Source organism: Saccopteryx bilineata, chromosome 3 (assembly GCF_036850765.1).
Source record: "Saccopteryx bilineata isolate mSacBil1 chromosome 3, mSacBil1_pri_phased_curated, whole genome shotgun sequence".
Lineage (NCBI taxonomy): Eukaryota > Metazoa > Chordata > Mammalia > Chiroptera > Emballonuridae > Saccopteryx > Saccopteryx bilineata.
Genome location: NC_089492.1, coordinates 3,779,459 through 3,803,290, shown reverse-complemented (window position 1 = coordinate 3,803,290; position 23,832 = coordinate 3,779,459). Strand labels below are relative to the sequence as shown.

The 23,832-nt window shown below is 58.5% G+C and overlaps 1 protein-coding gene across 1 annotated transcript in view; it reads right to left on the bottom strand.

Annotated features, from left to right (window-relative positions):
- The window catches only part of COL22A1 (collagen type XXII alpha 1 chain), a gene marked incomplete at its 5' end in the record, with an annotated part of 208,790 nt that overhangs the window by 151,038 nt on the left and 33,920 nt on the right, over positions 1-23,832 (bottom strand). The window contains 7 exons of the mRNA XM_066266381.1: positions 2,259-2,297; positions 5,660-5,722; positions 6,620-6,664; positions 10,682-10,810; positions 11,835-11,915; positions 17,395-17,670; positions 22,357-22,480. Coding sequence (XP_066122478.1) covers positions 2,259-2,297; positions 5,660-5,722; positions 6,620-6,664; positions 10,682-10,810; positions 11,835-11,915; positions 17,395-17,670; positions 22,357-22,480 — 757 coding nt within the window. The remainder of the gene's footprint in view (positions 1-2,258; positions 2,298-5,659; positions 5,723-6,619; positions 6,665-10,681; positions 10,811-11,834; positions 11,916-17,394; positions 17,671-22,356; positions 22,481-23,832) is intronic.

Genomic DNA, 23,832 nt, shown 5'->3' with positions numbered 1-23,832 from the left:
GTGTGTGTGTGCAGGCGCGCGCGCGGGCTTTTAACAGGAGCGAGATAAAGGGATATTCACTATGCAATTAGTGAGGACAGAGAGAAATACAAAGGAGAACATTAACACGCAACTTTGCCGCCCACAGAAAACCAGTGGTTAATAATGGGCTCTGCCTCCAGAGCCTGTGTGTGTGTCACAAATGCACACGCACACACACAACTGGGGTCCTGCTGCCCGGACAGTTCACGGTGTGTGTTTCCCAGGCCGTTAACTGTTCTTCGGTGATTCTGCAGCCCTGGGCGCCAAGCATTATTTAGCTCACAATAACTTATTTCTCCCTGTGCCCGCTACAGAGCATCATGGTGTTTCCCGTCTTGCCTATAAATTACTCTGAGTTAAACAGGTGGATATACCTGTGTGCATCCTTAATTTACCTCCTTAGAAGAAAGCTCTGGACGTGAACATACTGAATAAAACGGAACCTCCAGGGAGGAAATGGGCTGGCCACGTGAAAGCTCCGTGTCCACAGTGACTGACGGAGCGGCCCCTGGTTTGTCCCAGCAGCCCTCTGTGGGGACTGACGGAGCGGCCCCTGGTTTGTCCCAGCAGCCCTCTGTGGGGGGCTGATGTGAGCTCCGTGTCCACAGTGACTAAGGGAGAAGCTCCTGGTTTGTCCCGGCAGCCCTCTGTGGTGACTGACGGAGCGGCCCCTGGTTTGTCCCGGCAGCCCTCTGTGGTGACTGACGGAGCAGCCCCTGGTTTGTCCTAGCAGCCCTCTGTGGGGACTGACGGAGCAGCCCCTGGTTTGTCCCAGCAGCCCTCTGTGGGTCCACAGGGACTGACGGAGCGGCCCCTGGTTTGTCCTGGCAGCCCTCTGTGGGTCCACAGTGACTGACGGAGCGGCCCCTGGTTTGTCCCGGCAGCCCTCTGTGGGGACTGACGGAGCGGCCCTGGTTTGTCCCAGCAGCCCTCTGTGGGGACTGACGGAGCGGCCCCTGGTTTGTCCCGGCAGCCCTCTGTGGGGACTGATGGAGCGGCCCCTGGTTTGTCCCGGCAGCCCTCTGTGGGCCCACAGTGACTGACGGAGCGGCCCCTGGTTTGTCCCAGCAGCCCTCTGTGGGTTCACAGTGACTGACAGAGCGGCCCCTGGTTTGTCCCAGCAGCCCTCTGTGGGGACTGACAGAGCGGCCCCTGGTTTGTCCTGGCAGCCCTCTGTGGGGACTGACGGAGCGGCCCCTGGTTTGTCCCAGCAGCCCTCTGTGGGGACTGACGGAGCGGCCCCTGGTTTGTCCCAGCAGCCCTCTGTGGGGACTGACGGAGCGGCCCCTGGTTTGTCCCAGCAGCCCTCTGTGGGGGGCTGACGTGAGCTCCGTCCCAGCAGCACGTGCTCAGGCGCCCCGGGCAGCGCAGGCTGAGTCTGCAGAGGCCTGGGCTCGGGTGCAATCGACAGAAACGTGACCCAGAGTTCTGTGGCCGCCTCTGCTGGGAAACGGAGGCATATTTTAACAGTGGGTGTGAGTGGAAAATGGCATTTTTAGTGACTCTCTGCTCTTTATTTATTTCTCCTTACAGGTGAACAGCTTCAGAAAGCTTTCCTCTTCAGAAGGACCCCTGCGTGCCAGGCCCCGGCGAGCCTCTCCTGTTACAATGAAGGTGACGAAAGCACAGCACTCCTATCAGGGAGAGCGCTCCCAAGCCCCCCTGGTCTTCCTCCTGCCTGGACTGTCCGGCCACCACCTGCGGCTCTGTCCCCCCATCGCTCCTCTCAACTTCTGCACCAGTCTCTGCCCCCCCAGCCCCCCTGGTGTCCCCCCACAGAAACTCACATTTACGTCCACATGTCTCCACATGTCTGACCGAGCACAGAGCCTTCAACACTTCCTAACACTTCAAATGGGGCCTTAACATGCTTCTACACGGAATGCCCGCCATGCTGGCCCTCAACCCGGTCCTGCCACTCTGCAGCCCACTCCGGAACCTCTGCCCTGACGTCGTGACCCGCTGCCCTCCCAAACGAGCACTCCTCCGCCTCCCACTGCGCACGCCCAGCTCCCCACAGCCCCTGGGGAGCCCTGACCACCCACCATCACACCGCCCCCGAGTCACGGCAGGACAGACGTGAGGCCAACGCTCAGCCGCGGAGACCCCCTTCTCTCCCCCTCAGATCCTTCCCGGCCGCACACGGGAGCACAGTTCTCCCCACCCCAAGACCCCCGCCCTGCTCCTGAGCCACCGCCGCAGCCCCGGAGGAGTGTGGCAGAAAGGGAGATGCCTACCTTTTCACCCTTTTCTCCGTGGATGAAAGGTCCTCGGCCCTGGAAGGGAAAGCAGAGGGCGAAGGTGACCACAGGGCAGTTCAGGGCAGGACGTCACGGCGGGGCAGCTCCCGGGCACGCGAAGCAGAGGCTGCCGTCCCCTCCGCTCTGCCGGGGGCCTCAGGAGGATGACGACTATTATGCACGCGTGTTGGTTCTCTCCTGGTGAAGCCGTCTGATTTAACTTTCCCCACCACTTAGTGGTGCAGTACGATCCTTTCATTTTCTTTTTCTCCATCAGGCTTATCGAGATAAACCCACAGAGCCTGTCATTCACCCGGGAATGCACAGTTGGATGGCATTTAGTATATTTACAGAGCTGTGCGACCATCACCACCATCGACTTCGGAACGCGTTCATCACCTCAAAAGGGACTGCGTACCTATAGGCGGTCACTCCCCGTGTCCCCCCCACCCCACCCCGCCCAGGGAAGACGCTGATCTAGGGTCTGTCTCTGCAGACCTGCCTAGTCCTGCTGTTCTGTATAAAAGGAAAGGGAGCGGGTGGGTGTGCAGGACTGGCTTCTCGGGCCATGTGCTCTTAGCAGAGTGCTCGCGAGGCTCACCCACGCTGCTGCTGTATCAGCACCCTTCCCTGAGGGAAACCGTTGTGTGTGATGCCACACACGCTTCCTGTCCGCCTCCCTCGGGTGCAGGATGTTTGGGTTGGTTCTACGTTTTAGTTCCTGTGAACTGAGATGCTGCTGGAACGTTTGTGTATAAAATCCTGTATCGATGTGTGTTTTTGTTTCTTTGGGGGTGGGCTGGGAGGGATGTGCTAAGTCCCGCGGTGATTCTAGGTGTGACCTTTTTAAGAACTGCCAGGCTGACTCCAAAGCAGCTGCACCATCTCACACCAGCTGGACGTGAGCGCTCGGACTCCTCCCCGCTCCCAGGTGTCCTGACCATCATCGCCAGTGAGAAACTGAGTCTCTAACCACAGTTGTTGGCTTGCCTATCACGCCTGTCAATTCTGTCAGGTTTTGCTTCCCGCGTTGGGGCTCTGCGTTTACGTACAGATAAATTACTACCCGTCTTTGAAGGATTGACACTTTTATCGTTATAAAATGCGTTTCTTTATTTCTATTAACCTTTTGTTTGTTTGTTTGTTTGTTTGTTTTAACATCTATTTTCTCTGATACCAGTCGAGTCAAATGTCTTCTATTGCTACTCTCAGGATATATAGTTTCTATCCTTTTACTTCTCACTCATTTGTATCTTTGTATCTGAAGTGTGTCTCCTTCCTGTGGGCACAGAGCAGTTAAGTCGGGTTCTTGGTCCAATCTGACATCTCTACTTTTCAACGGGTTTAATATAATCACATGCAGTGTTATTATTAATGCCATTAGGTTTACATACACTATTTTCTTTTTGTTTTCTACATATTCTGGTTTTTTTGGTTGTTGTTGTTGTTCCTTTATTGCTTTTTATTTTATTTTATTTTGCATTGAGTATTTTCCAGTGCAACATTTTAATCTCTTCAATGATATTTTCACTATATATTTCTCAATTATTTCCCCAGAGGTTTGGCATCTACATCTTACCCAACAGAATCTGCTCCAGATTTAGACTAACTTCCCTCCACTAACACTTACAAATACGCTCCTACATAGCTGTTCCCTCTCTCCCTTTTCCGTGCTGTTCTTACTACAGACACTAAACACCCCAAACACAGTCGTAATTCGTACTCTGCACTCGCCATCCCACTGCATTCTGGCCTTAATTCTTTCCCAGGGAAAGTCAGCTGATTACCTTATGGGGGTGCCTTGTCCACGGCGATTTATTTTTTTTCCCCTGCTGCTTTCAAATGTTCCTCTTTGTGTTTTAGGATTTTTACAATGATGTATCTGAGGACGGCTCTCTCACTGAGCTCCTGGATGTGCAGATTACTGACCTTCATTGATCTGGGGGTCTTCAGCCGCATGTCTGAGGACCTGTCCTCCTCCTCCCGCCCCCTCTGGGCCCCCATCATGTGCACACTGGGGCGTTCTGTGGGCCCACCCCCTCTGAGGCTGTTCATTTACCCTCTTAGCCTTTTCCCTCTGACCTTCAGGTGATGTCACCTCTATTGATCTGTTTTCAGGAACGCTGGCTCTTCAGCCAGCGTCGAGCCTGCGGTGGGGCCTCCCTGGTGGTTCTCTCTTACTTTTTGCTTACTATAGTTTCAAGCTCCAGAATTTCCACCGGGTCCTTTTTAAGAATTTTTATCTCTTTTTAATATTCAGTCTTCGATGAGACAGTGTCACACTACCTTCCTTTATTTCTTGAAGAATGGTTTCCTATAGCTCTTTGAATGTGGGCCTACGGCTACTGTGTTGAGTCTGACATCTGTGCCCTCTCGTCGGCAGTGTCTGCTGCCTGCCCCCCCCCCCCCCCGTGTCTGAGGAAGACGCGTCTCCCTGGACCCCAGCTCACCGGGCTGACCTGAGGTGTGAACGTGCCCGGTACCTGCGAACATGTGTCAGGGAGCGGGACACCCCTGCTCAGGGCCGGCAGGTCTCCCTGCCCCGTGTCATCCTGATCCTGCACAGGGCTGGGACTCTCGTCCACACTCAAGGGTGGACATACACAGCACGGGTGACGAGTGCAGCACACAGTGAGCACGAGACTCGGGGGAAAACGGATCAGGTTCAAATTCTGCCTCTGCCAGATCCGAGCCCTGTGACCAGGGCAGGTCCTTCGAGTCTGGACACTCTGTGTCGTTCCCTTTCGAGACGTGGGGAGACTGCGCTTGGAGAGCTGTCACAGGGAGTGACGGGAGGACCCCGGGACGCCCCGTCCCACGGAGCAGAGCCGATGGCACAGCCAGGGAAGGAGCTGCTGCTGGGTGACTGCGATGTGGGGTGTGGGGGGACCCTGGCTGTCCAGGTCAGCTCCTCCAGGGAGAGGCTTTATCTTGTCACCTGGGCCTGCCCCTTTGTACTGAGAACCTGGGAGGAGCTGATTATAATCACAAGTAAAGACAATTCTCACTCACTGACCACCTACCAAGGGCCAGGAGTTATAGAGACATTTTGCTAACGGCGTACATGAGGCTTGCAGAGAGGTCGAGAGACCTGCTCAAGGTCACACAGCAAATAAGGCTGAAGCTAAGAGCATGACTGCGGTCTGCCTGACACTCAATGTGTGCTGTTGATGCCACGGTGCTGGGTTGGAGGGTGTGGGGGGAGGGGATGGTGCTCTCACCAGGCCAGGCCACAGTGACAGCAACAACAGCCTGATGTGCCACGCCCACTGCCTCCCATGCCCACAGTGGGGGCCCGGGCTGCACTGGGAGGGCGCCGTGGGATTCGGTGCCTGGCACCCCCCTGGGGGAAGCCCTGCGGCTCCCCCACAGCCACCGAGAGAGGGCCCTTCACTCACCCAGTCGCCTTTCTCTCCCTTGGGTCCGGGAGCTCCAGCTGGCCCAGAGGCGCCCGCGTCTCCCTGGGGAGTTGAAATCAGAGGTGAACCCCACGCGGGTCCTCCCCAAGGCCATCCCCCACAGGCCCCCCCCAGCCACTGTGCCCCAACTCCCGGAAGCCCCGGATTCTGTCACTGTCCACTGTACAGTGTGGCCACACTGTGAGAGACAGGGAGAGAGACAGAGAGACAGGGGGAGAGACAGAGAGAGAGACAGGGGGAGAGACAGAGAGAGAGACAGAGGAGAGACAGAGAGACAGGGGGAGAGACAGAGAGACTCTGCTAGGTGTTTCCAGCCCCACACTCAGCCCCACTTTCCAACGCCAGGCAGCGGCCCCTGGACCAACCTGCCCTCGTGTACGAGCTTGTGTGTGACCACAGGCAATGCACAAACAAGGATGTGAGATGAGAGCCCTGCCCAGCGCTGTGACATCACAGCCTGGGGGGGGACGGAGAGAGGGGCTGCCCCCCGACTGCGGAAGGAGGACCCCCTGAACTGCACCTGGCCTGGAGCAATCAGTGAGTTGAAACTGTGCGCCAAAATTTTTCAGGCAATTCAAACAGACAGAAGTCTAAACAAAAAGACTCTTAGGAGCCCCCCCCCCACACCGGGTCTGGACGACGGAAGCCTGAAGGGGTTGATGGGAACTGGCCCACACTGCGGTCAAACCTGTCGGGGCGAGCAGGCTCTGGGCCCGGGCCGTGCAGCCTGACCCCGCCCTGCGCCCTCCGGACGGAGCAATGAGGTTCTGAGCACAGACCGAGTCCCATGCCGCCCGCTTTCTCCTTCCAGCCCAACAAGCTCGGAAGCCAAACCGGCCAGGACTCATCTAACTCCCGTTTTCTTTCCTACACACAGAGCGGAGCTGACGGCCGCCTGGGCTCCGAAGTCCCCCACCCCCTGCCGGCTGCAGTACTGACCTTTGGGCCGGGGAGTCCCACAGGGCCAGCATAGCCCTTTTCACCCTAACGGAGAAAAGACAAAAGAAACAGTGAGGCTCTGTCTTCATTCCCCCCGTCCTCTCCTCACTCGTTGCTCCCCCACCCCTGCCCGTGCCGCAGGACACTCTCGGCGAGCCGCGTGCTGGCCAACCAGCCGGACAGGCCTCTCGCAGAGACTGCCCCGCTCTTGAACTGAAAGCCGACCCAAGGGGCCTGGACGTCGCCTCCGATGCAGCCATTGGGAAACGGAGGCAGAGACCTACACCACTCCCTGGGGGGGGGAGTTCCCGATCTGCTGTCCCTTCTGTTGAACAGACACACGCAGCCTGACAAAGGTCCCTGTAACTGTTACCCACTAAAATACACAACAGGGCACGTCCACCAGGCTATTTCTAGATGTAAACGCTGCCCACTTTTTAAAACGTGCGCTACGCGTGTGGAAGACCTTATCCCTGGATGTGAGATGTGACCTGTGCAGTTACAGGTACGCGTGGGTATCGCCACATCCTGACCACAGGCAGCGTGGTTCAGGCAACCGTGTGTGCAGCGTCACGCCGTCAGAGAGAAGAACAGAGAGAGAGACACTACACCACCCGTCGCTGAAACACGGACGCACTCGCCACAGTCGTGAGGGCAGCTCCTCAGGAGTATATGAAAAAGGCAATCTCAGGGCCCATTGAGAGATGCAAACGGGGCCTGACCCGTGGTGGCGCAGTGGGTAGAGCGTCGACCTGGAACACTGAGGTCGCCGGTTCAAAACCTTGGGCTTGCCTGGTCAAGGCACATATGGGAGTTGATGCTTCCTGCTCCTCCCCCCGTTCTTTCTTTCTCTCTCTCTCTCCTCTCTAAAATAATAAATAAATAAAATTTTTAATAAAAGAAGGAATGCAAAACGGAGCTGAATGCTCTGTGTGTCCTGCCTCCCGGCGTGCCCAGCAGAACGCCTTTCGCAGCTCACGCTCACCAGTCTGGCTTTAGAGATGGGACACATGGACCCGAAGGCCACCTGTGGACTTCGGTGAATAATGGACCTGTTTCCTAAACTGAACTGCAGATTGAAGCCATCGGAAGCCAAGTCCGCCCGTGGCCAGAGTTGCGCCTCCCCAGAGAGAAAGCTGAGACTCCCGGGCCCCGTGGGCTGAGTTCTCTGTGGAGCTGAGGACGGAGGAGGCGAGGGCACCTCTGTTTACTGGACTGGCGTCTGCAGGGGAAGGCCTGGGCCTGGGGGGCTGTCCAGCACGCCGGGTGGACTGGCCTCTGCAGGGGGAGGCCTGGGCCTGGGGGGCTGTCCAGCACGCCGGGTGGACTGGCCTCTGCAGGGGGAGGCCTGGGCCTGGGGGGCTGTCCAGCACGCCGGTGGACTGGCCTCTGCAGGGGGAGGCCTGGGCCTGGGGGGCTGTCCAGCACGCCGGGTGGCCTGGCCTTTGCAGGGGGAGGCCTGGGGGGCTGTCCAGCACGCCGGGTGGACTGGCGTCTGCAGGGGGAGGCCTGGGCCTGGGGGGCTGTCCAGCACGCCGGGTGGACTGGCGTCTGCAGGGGGAGGCCTGGGGGGCTGTCCAGCACGCCGGGTGGACTGGCCTCTGCAGGGGGAGGCCTGGGCCTGGGGGGCTGTCCAACATGCCGGGTGGCAAGCTCAGTGGCTGGGCAGGCCATGGAGCTCCTGGGTGCCCCAGCCAGACAGGAGCCGGTGGGACATGTGAGGACCATGTCCTGTGTGTCTTACAACCTCAGAGCTCAGCACACAGTGGGTGCTGGATGTGCATTGTCAAAAATAATGCATTAAGTGAACAAAGGAATGGATGACCGGGTGACGCCACCCAGCATTTGAGGCTCAGAATTTGTAGGATGACTGATAATCTCAAAGAGCGAGACCCTGTCCTACCAGTGAGAAAGAGGGAGTGAACCTTCATCCTTCCCGCCCACCCACCCATCTGTCCACCGTCCCTCTGTGCGTCCATCCACCCATCCGTCCTCCACACTCTGGTCCTCTTATTCTTTAGTTCAGCCAAGATTTGCGGTCTGCTATGTATCAGTAGCTGAAAATACAGGCACGTCCACCTTCAGTCTCTGCCACCTGGAACTTACCTTACGGAGGTAAAGACAAGCCGATGTGTCTAAGGCAATGTGACCGCTGTCATGGCAGACGGACGCCCAGGCAGAGAAAGGGGTCACAGGGTCTCAGAAAGAGCAGGCGCTTACTAAACAGTTACTCAGTGGGCGAGTGGGAATGAAGGGAGGCAGGAGGGAGGTCAGGAGACGACAGGGGGAGTCATCCGGACAGCAGTGTGCTCAGGAGGGAGCCCTTGGGGGCCTCTTGAAAGAAGGGAAGGCATTAGCCGGGACAGGAGAGGGGACAGGGGAAGTCGCTCCTGGCAGGAGAAGAGGCACGTGCAAGTCCCAGAAGTCATGAAAGACCATGAGCCCTCTAAGGAAGGTCTGGCCGGGCATGGAACGGGAAGGGACGTGCCATGTGACGAGGCCAGAAAGGCCACTGGGGACCCCCCCATGGGCCATGCAGGCTGGGGGGCATGGGGAGGGTCCACAAGCCACACCAAGGAGATGAGTGCTGAGCCCGGGGGTCTCTGAGTGCTGGGGGGAGGAGATGAGCGGAAAGGGGAGGGGGGACACCTGCTTGACGCTGGGCTCCCCGTCCCAGGAGCCCATGAGAGGGACCCCAGGGGCCTCGGCAGGACGCATCCAGGCCTTCCTTTGGGGAAGGGCCGGGCACTGGGCAGCTCGCCTGGGCCACCGCCCCGGCACAGGCCGTCTGCGTGCACAGTGGCTGGTGATCCAAACCACACAAAGCCGTGACCGTCCTTCCGGTTCTCAACCGAAAACAAGGGTTGACAAGGACTTGGGTTCACACCCCTGAGCCTGCCAGGGGCCTGGCAGGAGCCTCCGGCCAGCACTGTGTGCCCACCCTGGCTCTCCCCTGCCACCTGTCGTTCCTGCCCGCCTGGCACCAGGATCTGGGCTCCTTCACCTCCCCTGCTGCCCAGAGAAAACCTCCGCCCCAAACAGGCCTTCCAGCCAGGTGGCCCAGGGCTTCTCGGCCCCACCTGACTTAGAGCTCTTTGGGGGCTCCCGGGTCCCCAGGATCTGGCTCTGTGGGTGGAAAGAAGGGAGGGAGGAGACTGCGGCCAGGACAAGCTTCGTGAGAGAAGACTGCTACCGAAATTCTCCAACTCACTTCATCTGGGGTTTTCTATTTCTGTCCGTCTCCCCCATCCCTCGCAAAGTCACGGAGCACCGCCTGCATGTGGCCAGGAGCTGGGCGGTGCGGACACAGCCACGGCCTTGAGCACAGGCTGGAGATCTGGGCCCTGGGCGGTGGGTCCGGGGAACGGCACGGAGACCCTCTCCGGCACGGTTCCGCTGGTCTCATCCTTGTGGTTGTGTTTGGGTTTGTTCTGCTCAAACAGCAGACATTGTTTTTTCTTATCAAAGGGTCCACGGGTCCACAGAAAAAGATGGCAGGTGAAGGACTCAGGCACTCAATGATACACTTCATTACTGGCAATGGATGGGGTGGTGTTCACGGAGACACGGTTGTTTTTAAAATTAGAACACAATGCATGAAAACCTACTCGTGTATGCACTGAGATTACGGAGGGTGGCTGATTCAAAGAAACGCTGAGAAGAAAGGGATGAGGGTGTGTTCCACGGAGCACGTCTAACCCCTATCATTGCCATCCTGAGTCTATTCTCACACCAAATCCTGTTTGAGTTAGTTGGATTGGAGCGGAGGGGATGCAGGTGAGGGCCGGGGAAACCTCGGGGAAACCTCATTAACTTCAGGAAAACATAAGTCAGAGCCGGGTCTGAGGAGCTCCGTCCTCATGGCCACAAAGCTGAGAAATGAGAGGTTCAAGGAGCAAGATGCTTCCCTGACCTGGAGTCACAGGAGCCTGGGAGCATCAGCCCCAGCAGAACAAGTGCATGGTGGGAAATTCCCACCTCCCGGCCAGTCCCACTGGCCAGCCTGCCCCACTCAGCGCTGGGGCTCAGGGCTGGGGACAAAGAGGGGACTGCAGAAGGTACCTTTTCTCCAGCTGGGCAGGAGCAGTTGATGGTCTTCAAAAACCCGATCTGTTCACTGCCGGCAGTGGGCGGCTGCAGGGGCGGGGGCGGGGGCGGGGTAGACGGCTCTGCCAGCACGGTCACCTGGCACTGGAAGGAAAACCCAGCGGGTCAGCACCGGGCTTCTCCCCCCCAGCACTGCTCCCAGTCAGGGGCTTGGTCTGGAGGTTCCTCAGAACCAAGCAGGCAAAGTGGGGTCACTGGCCTCTCGGCACCCTGCAGGGACCGGGTCACCCCTCTGAGCCTCAGTGTTACCCCTGCAGAATGGGACCAGGGAGTCCCCATCACGAGGCGCTGAGCAGAATTTAACGGGACAGCTCAGTGTCTCACGCCCAGGACCACCCAGGACCGGTCAGTAAGGACTCATTTCCTGACCCTCCCCCTCTCCCCCTCCCTCCCTCCGACTCCAGTCCCCGCCTGGCAGCCCTCGCCGCTGCTGTGTGCCCTGCACTGTCATCACGCTGAGACGGGCACAGGGACCAGGCGCTGGCTGCGTCCTGGGGGCTGGACAGCCGAGCGCTGCCCCTGGGTTTCACCCTGCCACCCTGGAGAGCAGGCTGCAGGGCTCTTCTCTCCTCTGAGCAGCCTGGGGGCTAGGATTAGGCAAAGAGATGGGGGGAGTGAGAGGTCCCAGGGAGAGGCTGAAGCCCACAGGGCCCAGGGCGATCTCTGGTCTGTCCTGCCCTCCCCAGTCCTGGCCACACCTGCCTCCTGTTCTCTGGCCAGCCAGCCCAGCACACGGCAGCCTCCCCCTTCTCTCTCTGAGCACTGGGGGCAAGGACGGTCAGTCCCTCCTGGGGATATGCCTCCAGTTCGCCTCCTGCTCCCCAGAGCCAGCCGCATTGCTGGGCCTGCAGCCTGTGCGGTGAGACTGACGCCGGGACCCCAGCAGGACCCCAGGAGGACCTGCTCACCCTGCTCGCCCTGCTCGCCCGCCCGGCTGGGCCGGGAGAGGATCCCAGCAAGGATCACAGGTGCCCCTCCAGGGCCCATTCTGATAGCGGGTGTCCCCCGAACCCCAGCTGCCTCTGCCCAGGCCCTGGACCCCCCTGTCCGTCTTGAGGGCCAAGGACCCATTTCCTCCCAACCTCTCCGTGCAGGAGACTCGGCTCACCGGACCCGAGGGGATGTCACAGCAAGTCTCCAGTTCTGCATGGCGGGAGTCACAGTAAATCACAATTCGCTGTAGGTCAAACTGGAAAGAGAGGCAGGTCAGGGGGTGGGTGAGTCTCTGCAGTCCGGACCCCTCCATGGATCCAGGCTGGCCCCACCCACCAGGCCCCCTTCTTCCTCAGCTGTGCTGGTCTGACCCTGTCGCCTCCCCTGACCCCAACCTGAACTGCCCCCTGCCCCTGAAAGTGAGGCCCAGCACAAGCAGGTGCCGGGCACGCGTTTGCCAGGTGTTTGTCTACGGCCCCGCCCCTGAGCGGCCGCCACAGTCTGGGTGCTCAGCGCTGCCCTATGGTCAGCCCCACCGTCATGGCCACACGGTTGCTTATGTGAAGTTTTTAAAGTAAAAATGTGCTTCTATCACAAAATATCATTTAAAGGGGCTGTGGCGTTAAACACACGCACATGCACGCACACATGCACATGCACGCACACACACGCACACACACGCACATGCGCGTGCACACGCACAGGCACGCACACACGCACAGGCACGCACACACGCACAGGCACGCACAGGCATGCACACACGCACATGCATGCACACGCACAGGCACGCACACACGCACAGGCACGCACACACGCACAGGCACGCACACACACAGGCACGCACAGGCACGCACATACACAGGCACGCACACACGCACAGGCACGCACACACGCACATGCATGCACACACACAGGCACGCACAGGCATGCACACACGCACATGCATGCACACACGCACAGGCACGCACACACGCACATGCATGCACACAGGCACAGGCACGCACAGGCATGCACACACGCACATGCATGCACACACACGCACCCACAACCCACACGTGTCCAGATGAGGCCCAGGCCTCCCGCAGGACAGCCGAGCCCTCCAGGACAGGGCTCTGCCTGCCTCTCCAGGCCCAGGTCCCCTCCGTCTGCAGCTCCTGACCTCACAGTGGCCCACGCCCACGCCTCTGCCAGGGCTGCGCCCAGCACCCACCCGCCAGGAGCTGAGGCCCTCAGGCCAAGGGCTCACAGGAAGCTGCCCACACCACCTGAGTGAGCTTGAAGGTGGGTTTTTTAGCCCTCTTAGAGCTTCGAGATGACCGTTCAACCAGCCAACAGGCAGCCTCATGAGAGATCTAAGCAAGAACCACCTTGTTCCTGAGCCACAGACACTAGGAGATAATAAATGCTGTTTTCATTGGCTTTTTTCTAGCTGGAGCGGCCATTTGTTACACAGCGACAGGTAACTGATACACGCCCCCTGTCCAGAGGGCTCATTGAGTCCTCTCTCTGTCACACTGGCACCTGTTCATGCAGCTAATTCTCTGTTGTTGTTGTTTCTAATTTTTTAATGTTATTTTAAGATTTTGTTTATTTATTTTAGAGAGGGGAGAGAAAAGAGGGAAGAGGAAGGAGCAGGAAACATCAACTCCCATACATGCCTTGGTCAGGCAAACCCAGGGTTTTGAACCAGCGACCTCAGCATTCCAGGTTGACTCTATCCACTGTGCCAACACAGGTCAGGCCCTGATTCTCTGTTTATGGGTCCATCCTCCCTCTGGGCCTCCAGACGGACCATGTCCCCACGTGCACTGAGCCCTGCTCCCCACATGCTCGGCCCTCCCAGCTCCCGTCTTTCCCCCTGCTGACTCCGCACAAGGCTGGCTCCCCTCGCCTCTCACCTGCACTGCCACCCCTCCGGGGCCTGGCTGGCCCTGTCACCGGTTGCCCTGACCCACCATCCCGTCCCTCCTCCTGACAGCACTTAGCACACCCAGCACCGTGGACGTGTTTCTCCGTTTACTCCTTCACCTGCCTGCCCTGCTGGAGCAGAAACAGGGAGGCAGGGCTCCCGCCCCCTGGCCCTCCTGTGGCCCCAGCACAGAGCCGTCCCCGACACACGGGAGCCGGAAACCGTGGGTGGGGGATGCGTGCGGGCATGGACAAACGTCCACAGCCCCCTGGACAAACGTGGACCCGGAGCAGAACCAGGGGCCGGAGGAAGGCTCTGTTACTGAACCCTGACCCTGGTGGCCTGGCCTCGCCCCTGCCCTGAGCTCCCCTCCTCGGGCAGCTTCTCCACACCCGGGAGTCCTGAGCAAACCGACAGGGCAGGGGTCAGCTCCAGACCCCGTCCACCCGCTTCATGACACGTCCCCAGAGGCGTAAACCCTCGCTGCACCGACTTGGCTCAGCAGACACACTAGTAACAATTCCAGTCGGCTGTCTGTTATGTTCCCTGCACAGACACCAGCTCGCAGGTGAAAGACCGTGACCAGATACCGAATCATGCTCTTTGAACAAGGCCTGCTGCGCAGAGACGGCCCCGCTCCCTGCGTGAGCAAGCACAGGGGCCCCGCAGCTGGGCCCGTCTCCAGGCTTGGGACAGAGGGACAGAGGAGACAGAGGCCGAGGCTCGGGGTCAAGGACAAGGAGCACAGGGGGACTGGGGCCTGGGAAGAGGCGCTCCCAGGTGGGTGAGCACACCCGGCAGCCCCTTGCCAATTGCCTGACATCCTGGCCAGGCCAGGGAGCCCGCCTGCTGTGGCCCCTCGGCCCCCATGTCTGTCTGAGTCCCCTGCTCCAGTGTCCCCAGCTCCACGATTCTGGGTTGAAGTACTGAGCTGTCGTCCCCCGGCCCCAGTGTCCTCTGTGCTGCCCCCGTCTGCAGCCTGGAGGCCCTTTTCTGACCACAGTGTGGAAACCAACCAGGGGTGCAGAGGGCTTGGAACCTGGGGTCAGCCGGGCCCAGGCCTGAGTCTCAGCCCTGCTCATCGCTCGGGGCAGCTGGTCAAGCCCGCCAGCGCCCGGCTCCTCGGCCTCCTCGTCCATAAGGTGGAGAGGAGGACACTGGCTGGCTCCCAGGGCTATGCTGAGCACCGAGGGAGGCCGGGAGCTGCAGCCGTTGCAGGGGGAGCTGCAGCCGCCGCAGGGGGAGCTGCAGCCATTGCAGGGGGAGCTGTAGCCGTTGCAGGGGGAGCTGCAGCCATCGCAGGGGGAGCTGCAGCCGCCGCAGGGGGAGCTGCAGCCGTTGCAGGGGGAGCTGCAGCCACCGCAGGGGGAGCTGTAGCCGTTGCAGGGGGAGCTGCAGCCGTTGCAGGGGGAGCTGCAGCCGTCGCAGGGGGAGCTGCAGCCGCCGCAGGGGGAGCTGCAGCCGTTGCAGGGGGAGCTGCAGCTGTCACAGGGGGAGCTGCAGCCGCCGCAGGGGGAGCTGCAGCCGTTGCAGGGGGAGCTGTAGCCACCGCAGGGGGAGCTGCAAGCTGCTGGGGTCTGTCCCCGAGCCCTGTGGGTGCCAGTATCCCAGCTCGGGCTTTGGAGACTTACTGAGGGACAAGGCATTTGGTGACCGCCCCTCCATCCATGTCCTTAGGTTCCTTTAAATCTAGAAACCCAGCACGAAGCCGTACGTGGGAGCAGCACTCCCCCCGACAAATGTCCAGGGCTCCGGGATTCCCCAGCGTTGGGTACAAAGCAGGCACTCAGCTCATGTCAGTGGGCACCAGGAGGAGAGAGAGGGGCCCACCTCAGCCCCCAGACTCCACACCGTGGGTTAAAAGGGCTCAATGAAAGGCCCAACAGGATGGTCCAATTTAAGAGTCAGGGCAGGGCAGGACCCAGGTCGCAGACTGGAAGAAAAATGCAGCATTTCCAAGTGGGCCGATGTCGGCCGCCCTTCACTGACTTCGCACTTGGTGCTAGTCGTTCAATCTCTGCGTCTGCTTTTCCTGACTGAATGGGTCCACATGGTGAATGAGCTTGCGGGGCCAGAAAGGGGGAGAGCTATCAGCACCCATGCCCCGCCCCGCACCCACACCTGCACCCACGCCGCGCCCCACCCCGCTCCCATGCCCCGCCCCGCCCCGCGCCCGCCCCGCACCCATGAGCAGCAAACAGCACAGGCAGACAGGTGTCCGCTGCCCCTGCACCGGGGCCAAGCGCTCGCAGGCTGGCGGGTCCGCGCTGCCCCACACAGCTAAGCGGGTGGCAGGAGGACAGAAGCGGCCAGCATGGAGTCCCCAGGAACAGCACTGTCCCCCCAGGCCAGCACCCAGCCCCCTCCCCTGGCCCAGGGCCTGGGTCTCCTTCATTATTCCCCACAGAGGCGGCCTCTCCTCCTTCCCTCAGCTCTGCTCTCTGCAACCCCAGGGAACTTCCCACAATACAGCCCCGCCTCTCCCTGCCCTGCCCCAACCCTTCCAGGCCACTCCACCAGCAGGCAGACCCCAGGGCCCCTGCCTTCCACCCCGCCTCGCCCCACGCTGTGCTTGAAGCGCCTGCTGCCTCACGGTGCTCCACACACCACGCTGCGAAGCTCCAGGCTGCCTGGCACAGACAAATCCTCTTCATCCTTCAAGACTCATCCCAGGAATCACCTCCTCCAAGGAGCCATCCCTGTCTACCTCCTCCCTCCTTCCCCTATCCACCTACCCTGCTCGACTAAGTGCGCTGTCTTTCCTCTGGGTCCTGAAATAGCTGATCCTTATTGTTCTCATGGAACTGACACAATGAGAACAAAATGACCTCAGTGTGAGTCGTTCTTCTATGTGAGACCGTATGTGCCTTAAAGTTAGAGAGAGCCTACTCTCTGTCTGACAGATAAAGAGACAGACAAAGCGGAAATAGCGGCCACCACCACAGAGCATAAATCCCCCCCAGGAAGGGAGGGAGACACAAGCCCCCAGCAGGTGGCCCAGGACATGCCCGGAGGGACCAGGCTGTGACACAGAAAATGCAGGTCGGTCAGGGGTTCGGGGGAGCTGGGTGGATTTACCACCCCTCTCCATCCCGACCAACTGGGTAGGTTCAGGCAACTGAAAAAAATGACACAGGTGTACACATTTCACAGAACTCATCAAAGCAGACTGTTCATTTTACTTAGGTGATGGCACCTCAATAAATAAAACAAAATATCTATTTACTGAGCTAATGGAGTCTCACTGAGACAAAGCTTTTTTAATTTAAAATGTAGAAACAGTCTGGAAATTTCAAAGGCTTTATGAGAATCCAATTAGCTTATATATATTATTTAGTACCTGAACCAAAGTAGGTACACATATAATTAGTAAAATGAACAGCAGTGTTATTCTGTATCACATAGTATCTATAACTGAGTTACAATAACACTGTATTAGTATTAAATTCTTAGAGGGGACGCAGGCTACACACACAGCTGGGTAAACAGGGCTACAAAGTTTCCTGTATTTCTAAATAGATATGAAATACAAATATAAATACAGACTACAGATACATAAATATATAAATGTACTATGTACCCACTGCTGACTGAGCACAGTGCCTGGCACACAGTGGGTGGGCGCTCAGGACGTGTGTGAGAAATGATTGACTGAAGGGATGAATAACTGATTGAGTGAGTAAGGGATGCTGACCGGATGTTCCAACACGGCAGTACTGAGTCAGGGGCCGCCCTTCTCAGACAGACCCCAGGTGACGATGTGATCAATGATGCGGCAGGCACAGGGCACACGGGGAGCACGCGACCCCAGGGCCCTGGTACTCACGTCGATGGGCACGCTGTCGTAGAGGCGCTTGCCGATCACGGTCTTCCCCTGGATGTCGATGTTCTCCCTCTCCTCGAGGGGCAGCGTCTGCACCAGCGCGCAGTCGATGTAGAGGGAGACGTTCTGGGCCTGGATGCTCAGGGCAACCTTGTGCCAGTCCCGGTCAAAGAGGTCGCTGACCCGCACGCCGCGGAAGACCACCCTGACAGCATCTGTCATGGCTCCCACAGCGTTGTACTCAACTGCCTTGTTCTCGCCGTCCAGCCGGATGGAGACCTGGGGCGAGGGGGGGACAGGACCAGAGGCCCACTGAGCTGAGACCAAGGGGTGCGGGTGGGGGGCACACTGCAGAGTCAGACCCGGAGAGCCTGAGTCAGACCCTGGCTGGGACCCTGACCAGCTGGTCAACCATGGGCTCGCCATCTCACAGGTCTAAGCCCTGGCTTCCTCCTCCACGCGACAGTTTTCAGATCACCCACCTTGCAGGCTGTTCTTAGCCCTGTGTCGCATGGAATGACTGGACTCACACTTGAACCCAGGGTCCCGGCCTCAGCTGCCTGGAAGGACTTCGCAGGGAACAGCCCGACGTGAGACTGCCAGACAGCTGGCGGCCCAAGGTGTGAGACCCACCAGAAACCCCGACCGGTTTCAGTGTCTCTCAAATCCCCAGGATGGCAAAACAACCTTATCCTGCCAGTGGCCAGGGACAAGCCTGAAACCCCGTCAGGACCCCAGTCTCTCCTCTGGAGGGTGAAGGTCCGGCAGAATCAAGCCCTCCACGGCAGGGACCTCTCCTGCTTCGTTTACTCATCTCCCTAGCCCTTTGCAAAAACGCCTGGGAAGCCCTGGGGGAAAGTCTTGCTGGTGTGTTTCTCATGATGAGTAAATTCGCTCCCATCCTGTGCTCCTTTCTCCACCCCTCGCACATCCCTCACTGAACACCCTCTGTGACAGGCAAGCCACATTCCGGTATCAGGGATGCAATAGTGGGCAAGATCGATACACTCCCGGGGCGTGAAGGTGGGGACGTCCCACGCAGGGAATTAGAATGCATGAGCAGATGAATGAATGAGCGCATTCGTGCTCCACCCCCACGAGGTCAGGCTTCATCTGCCCTGACATCCACGCTCCACCTTCTTCTGCCTGCCTCTGCCTCCCTCCTGGAGTCTGACCTTCAAGGACTTCTTCACCTGGGCCCCTGGGCCCTTTGGCTTCTGGTTAGCATGGCCCATGGGAAGGCCATCCGAGTGGAGATCAATGAGCCGGAAGAGAGAAGAGTCAAGTGTATTGATTCTTCCTGCCCCTCCTGGCTCCCTGTGGTCCCAGATGGCTGTGCTCTTTTTCTTCCAGTCTCCTGCCCCCACAACTCCGGAAGTAACCATCTCCATGAACCATCTACTTCCCCCCCACCCCCACCCCCACCCAGACCATCCAAGGTCAGGGTGGTAGGTAGCTTCCGGCTGTCGCTACTCCCAGGATATCCCAACACCCTTTGTTGATTTCCTTAACCCTCACCCTTAGCCTCATCAGCTGCCTCTTCCCTAGCCACTTGATTAAAGCATTCTTCAAATACTCATGGCAAGTCACGTTTGCGCTGTGTGACCTCAGGCAAGCTGTTTAACCTCTCTGTGCTATTTTCTCATTTCGTAAAACAGAGCCAATAATATTGCCTACCCCATAGAGTTGTTTCGAGGACTAAATGAATTCATGTCCATGTATGACACTTACATGGTGCTTACTATATGCCAGGCGCCGTTCTGAACATTAGCTAGACCAGGGGTCGGGAACCTTTTTGGCCGAGAGAGCCATGAACGCCACATATTTTAAAATGTAATTCCGTGAGAGCCATACTATGACCCGTGTACGTTAGGCATTATCCAATAAAAATTCAGTATTGTCCCGGAGGACAGCTGTGATTGGCTCCAGCCACCCACAACCATGAACATGAGCGGTAGGAAATGAATGGATTGTAATACATGAGAATGTTTTATATTTTTAATGTTATTATTATTTTTTATTAAAGATTTGTCTGCAAGCCAGATGCAGCCATCAAAAGAGCCACATCTGGCTCGCGAGCCATAAGTTCCCAACCCCTGAGCTAGACTAACTTAAGCAATTGAGTTCAAAGACACCGCAGGGAAGCCTTCTCTGACACCCGTGTGTAACTGGACTCTAACCTGGCCATCTGCTCTCACACCCCAGGCTTGTAGACGTATTGACTTTTCTCGCAGCACTTTGTCCGTATATGTGTGTCTTGTTCATTTCTCCGGGTCACCTGCGTACCGCCTGACCGCCCACCCCTGTAAGCAGGCACCCCGTCTCTCTTGTTCACCCCTTTACCCCAGAGGCTCAGATAACACTGAGCCCGTAGTAGCACTGATAAATAAGGGTATGAGTGAATGAATGAATGGATGAATGGATGGATGGATGGATGGATGGATGAACAGGAGCCCTGAGGTGAGAGGCAGGTGCCACTGCAGTGCTGGGGACCAGCCGCTGTGTCTGCAACACCCCCAGGTGGCTGGTTTCTCTCTCTGGGCCTCACACGGCTTCAGCCCAGGGGAACCTCAGATGTGTTCTGACCACCTGCTGCTACGTTACGGTGTGGGTGCAAAACAGAAGACTGTAAACCCCTGACGAGTAACCCAGTACCTGATACGTGCAATCTAATATGCCTTCCATTTCTTGAAAATTGGGTTTGAGCCCTTGTCCTTGAAGCACCTGGAGCTTCCCACCCACGTTTCCATTTCCTCCAGCAGGTGCAGAGCAGGGGGAGACCCCTGTGGACCTGAGTCACGTGTCTATCCATGTTAACTGGGGGGGGGGTGCTCGGGAAGGCACATCATGGCTCAGATCCACCCACAAATCCTGCTGGTTTTATTTTCGAATACCCCAGAATCTGGTCATGTCCCCTCAACTCACTGTCCCTCCCTGGTCTGATCAATGTCCTCTCTTGCCTAGAGAACTAGAATGCTCTCCCTGGCTGGGCATGCCCAGCTCCCAGAGCCGGGTCTCAGACAAGTCCCGACACTCGCCTGCAGGCCGTGACACCTGCCCCCCCAGCACCCGAGCCTCTGCTCGAACTACCCCACGGTAGGCCCCTTCCCAGCCTCCTTCCTGTCCCGTCAGCATGTTGGGAAGGAGTGAATGCCCCTCGGTTTCTCCAAATGACAACGGGAAGGTGTCAACTTTCAAGGAAGGTTGTAAACACTAAACAAAGTCTCGGATCTGAAAATGTCTAAGGGCAGATCTATGAAGACCGAGGGCGTGGGACAGGTGTTCACAGCAGCCTGCTCCAGAGCGCCTTGTGGAGGCCTTTCCCCGGGTCCCCCGAGTCGAGCCAGGATTCCCCAGGACATGGAGGTGGCCCCCACCAACAGTGCCAACGGCGGGCATGCACCCAGACCTGTGCCATGCAGCTGCGCTGCCAGGTGCCTCTTCGCAGGTGCACGAGGTCCCTGAGGGCAGACTCAGCCCATGGCCCGTCTGGCCGACGGAGGGACGGAGGCGGCCGGCAGACAGGGGCACAGCCGGCCCTGCGAACGCCATGGAGGGAGAGCCCAGACGGAGTGGGTGGTGCGGCCCGGCCCACAGGAATGCCATGGCTGGCGCCCAGCCTCGGGGCTCTGGCCCTGGGAAACAGGAGAAGCAGGACCTGCGTGCCCGCAGACGGAGGGGGGAGGGCCACCAGAAGGCCCCCGGGGAAGACTGTCCCCGCCCCGGCCTCCCACGCTGAAGGAGTCAGATCGCCCAGCAGGCGAGCCCGAAGCGCGTGTGCATCCCCATCTGACCGTCTGACCGTCTGACCATCTGACCTGGCTGCGGCAGGAAAACACTTGTCAGGACCAACTGATGGAGACAGGAGCCAGCTGAACACGGTGGAGAGAAGACAGACCTGGAGCTTGATGCCCTGGGTTCAAATCCCACCTCTCCTTCTTATCACCTACAGAAATGCAGGCGCACGGCCTCACCGCTCTGTGGGTCAGTGCCCTGCTCTGTGAGATGGTAACTGGGGACACACCGGCAGGGCGGTGAGGGGACCGAGTGGGTGAAGGTGTGTGAGACGCTCAGACCGTCCCTCGCTCCTGCCACGTGGGTGCGTGTGGGATAGGTACCCGCACAGCGTGTTGGGGGCAGCTCGAACCATCCCTGGAGAAGCCGTGCTCTCAGACAGCGGCCATGCCTAGGGGCTTGGGCACGCTTCCACTTTACTTAAATCCCAAATGAAAGCGTAGTCAGCCTCCCCCAGCCGGGGGCAAGTCTTCACGCGGCTCATTCTTCAGGAAAGAACAAGGGTAAACCACACACGCAGACGTGGCTGGTCCACGGACGCTGAAGACGGGGCAAAGGCAGAGTTACTCGCTCCTCAAACCCTCGTGCTAATGGCCTTGAGGCTGAGACAGGTCTGTCCCCCCCTCGGCCACGTGCTGCTCTGGGCGTGCCACGTGCACCTCCGGGAGAACTGAGAGCCCAAACCCACCAGAGGAGGGTCGTGACCCGCGACAAAACTGTGTGAGGTGTCAGACACTGTCTGATGCTTCCACCACGGTGCACGGTAGGGCTGCGCCCCAGCTCACAGCCCACAGCATCAACACTCAGAGCTGACAGCAAGGGGCGGACACAAGACTTGAACCCAGGTCTGTGGAGCCCGAGCCACTTTCTTCTGCTACATGGTGAGACTCACTCATGCTGCCGACAGAGCACGTGCCAGAGGCCAGCCGAGCTGGCTGCCACCCTACTGGCGAGGTGGCGCGTCCCTCAGACAGGAGTAGGTTTTCGTCCCCATGACAGTGCCAGCGGTTGACCGTCCCTCGGAGAAGCTGAGCCTCTCGGGTGGGTGACATTCCCCGCAGGTCCTCTGGGCCTTCCCACAGCTGACCCTCGATCCCTGAGGCCCAGGACAGAGGCCCCGGGAGGACACAGAAAGCCACGGGCCCACGGAGACAGGTGGGCCGTGCGTACCTGTGGGATGCCGTACTGGTCGATGACCTGCCAGATGTACCAGTCTTCTTTCCGAGAGCTCTTCCGGAAGCGGAAGGTTGTGACAAAGGCGTACTCATCAGGCAGACCTTGGGGGAACACATCCCTGCAGGAAGACGGAGACAGACAGGTGACAGCAGGCTGAGGGGCGGGAGCAGGAGCTGCAAAAGGAAGTCCCACCCCCTTGCCCCGACGTCCTGCCAACTGCACCTCCCAAACATTTCTCAAGTCCCCCATCTTCCCACCCTCGCTGCCTTTTCCTTCCATCAGATGACCCTCTGCAGACCCTTCCTGTGGCCTCTTCATTGTCCCCTTGCCCCCCCCCAGCCTTTCAAATCCACCCACAGAAACTTCCATCTCTCCAGTGTCACCATCCCTGACAAAACCCATGATAAAGGCTGCACTGTCCTCCCCCAGGGTCAAGCGCAGCTGAGTCACCCAACCTCCACCTCTTCCTGCTTGTTCCTAGGCGGCAAAGCCCGCCTGCGACACCCTATCCTGCCTGGTCCCCTGCCCCTGCACCAGGACATCCGCCCTCCTGTCCCCACAGAGCCCGGGGTCCCAGGGAGCATGGTGGCCAGCTCCCATCTCCCCGCAGCCCCCCTCCAAATTCAGAATGAAAGTTGTCCCTCGCAGGAAGTTGTGAAGAAGGTGTGTCTCTCTGTAGCCGAGGCCGCCAGACTCTGGGGGTAAATGCCATGCAGCCTGGCTGGTGAGGGGCAGGCAGAGGCTCACATGGACAGGGGTCTGGTCTGCAGGGCTCTCCTAGTCCCCTAGCCAGCTGTGCCTACACCCAGCAGACCTGGGGGCAGGGAGCTGCCCAGGGGCACACGCAGCACTGACTTCTCCATTAGCTGTCTGGCCAGGGAGCCAGGAAGGGAAATGAGGGGGCGGATGGGTTCCTGGTTCTCAGACTTGCAGACCCGCAGGGACCCTGGGCTTGGCCACGTCTGGTCTGATCCTCAGTTCACAGGTCTGAGCTGGGAGTTGGTCCAGTGGTTCAAAGCCATTGTCTGAGCTGAGATTTCACCCAGGACCACACCAGGCACTGAGGAGCAGTGCCCAACACTCAGCACTTGGACCTCATCAGGACTCGGGACGCCCAGGGTCACAGCCCTAGAACGCCCCCTCCTGTCTGCACGGACACGGGCTTTGCTGCCGCAGACAGAGACTTCTCTTCACTTCCTTTTTCTCTTATTGCATCCATGAGTCCGACTATTCTACTGAGCTCTTCTAAACACCCTTTCTTATACCTTTGAAATAACACATACATGGGTATGCACACATAGATTCCTATACACATAGTATCATGCTCTATGTTATTATATCTCTAAGTTTATACCTACAGGTCTCTATACTATATACACTGTATCCATATGCATCTGTTTATCTACAGCCCTGGAGACAGAGGGACTAAGACTTTTCCTTAGGCTACATATAAGCATATAGAAGAAAAAA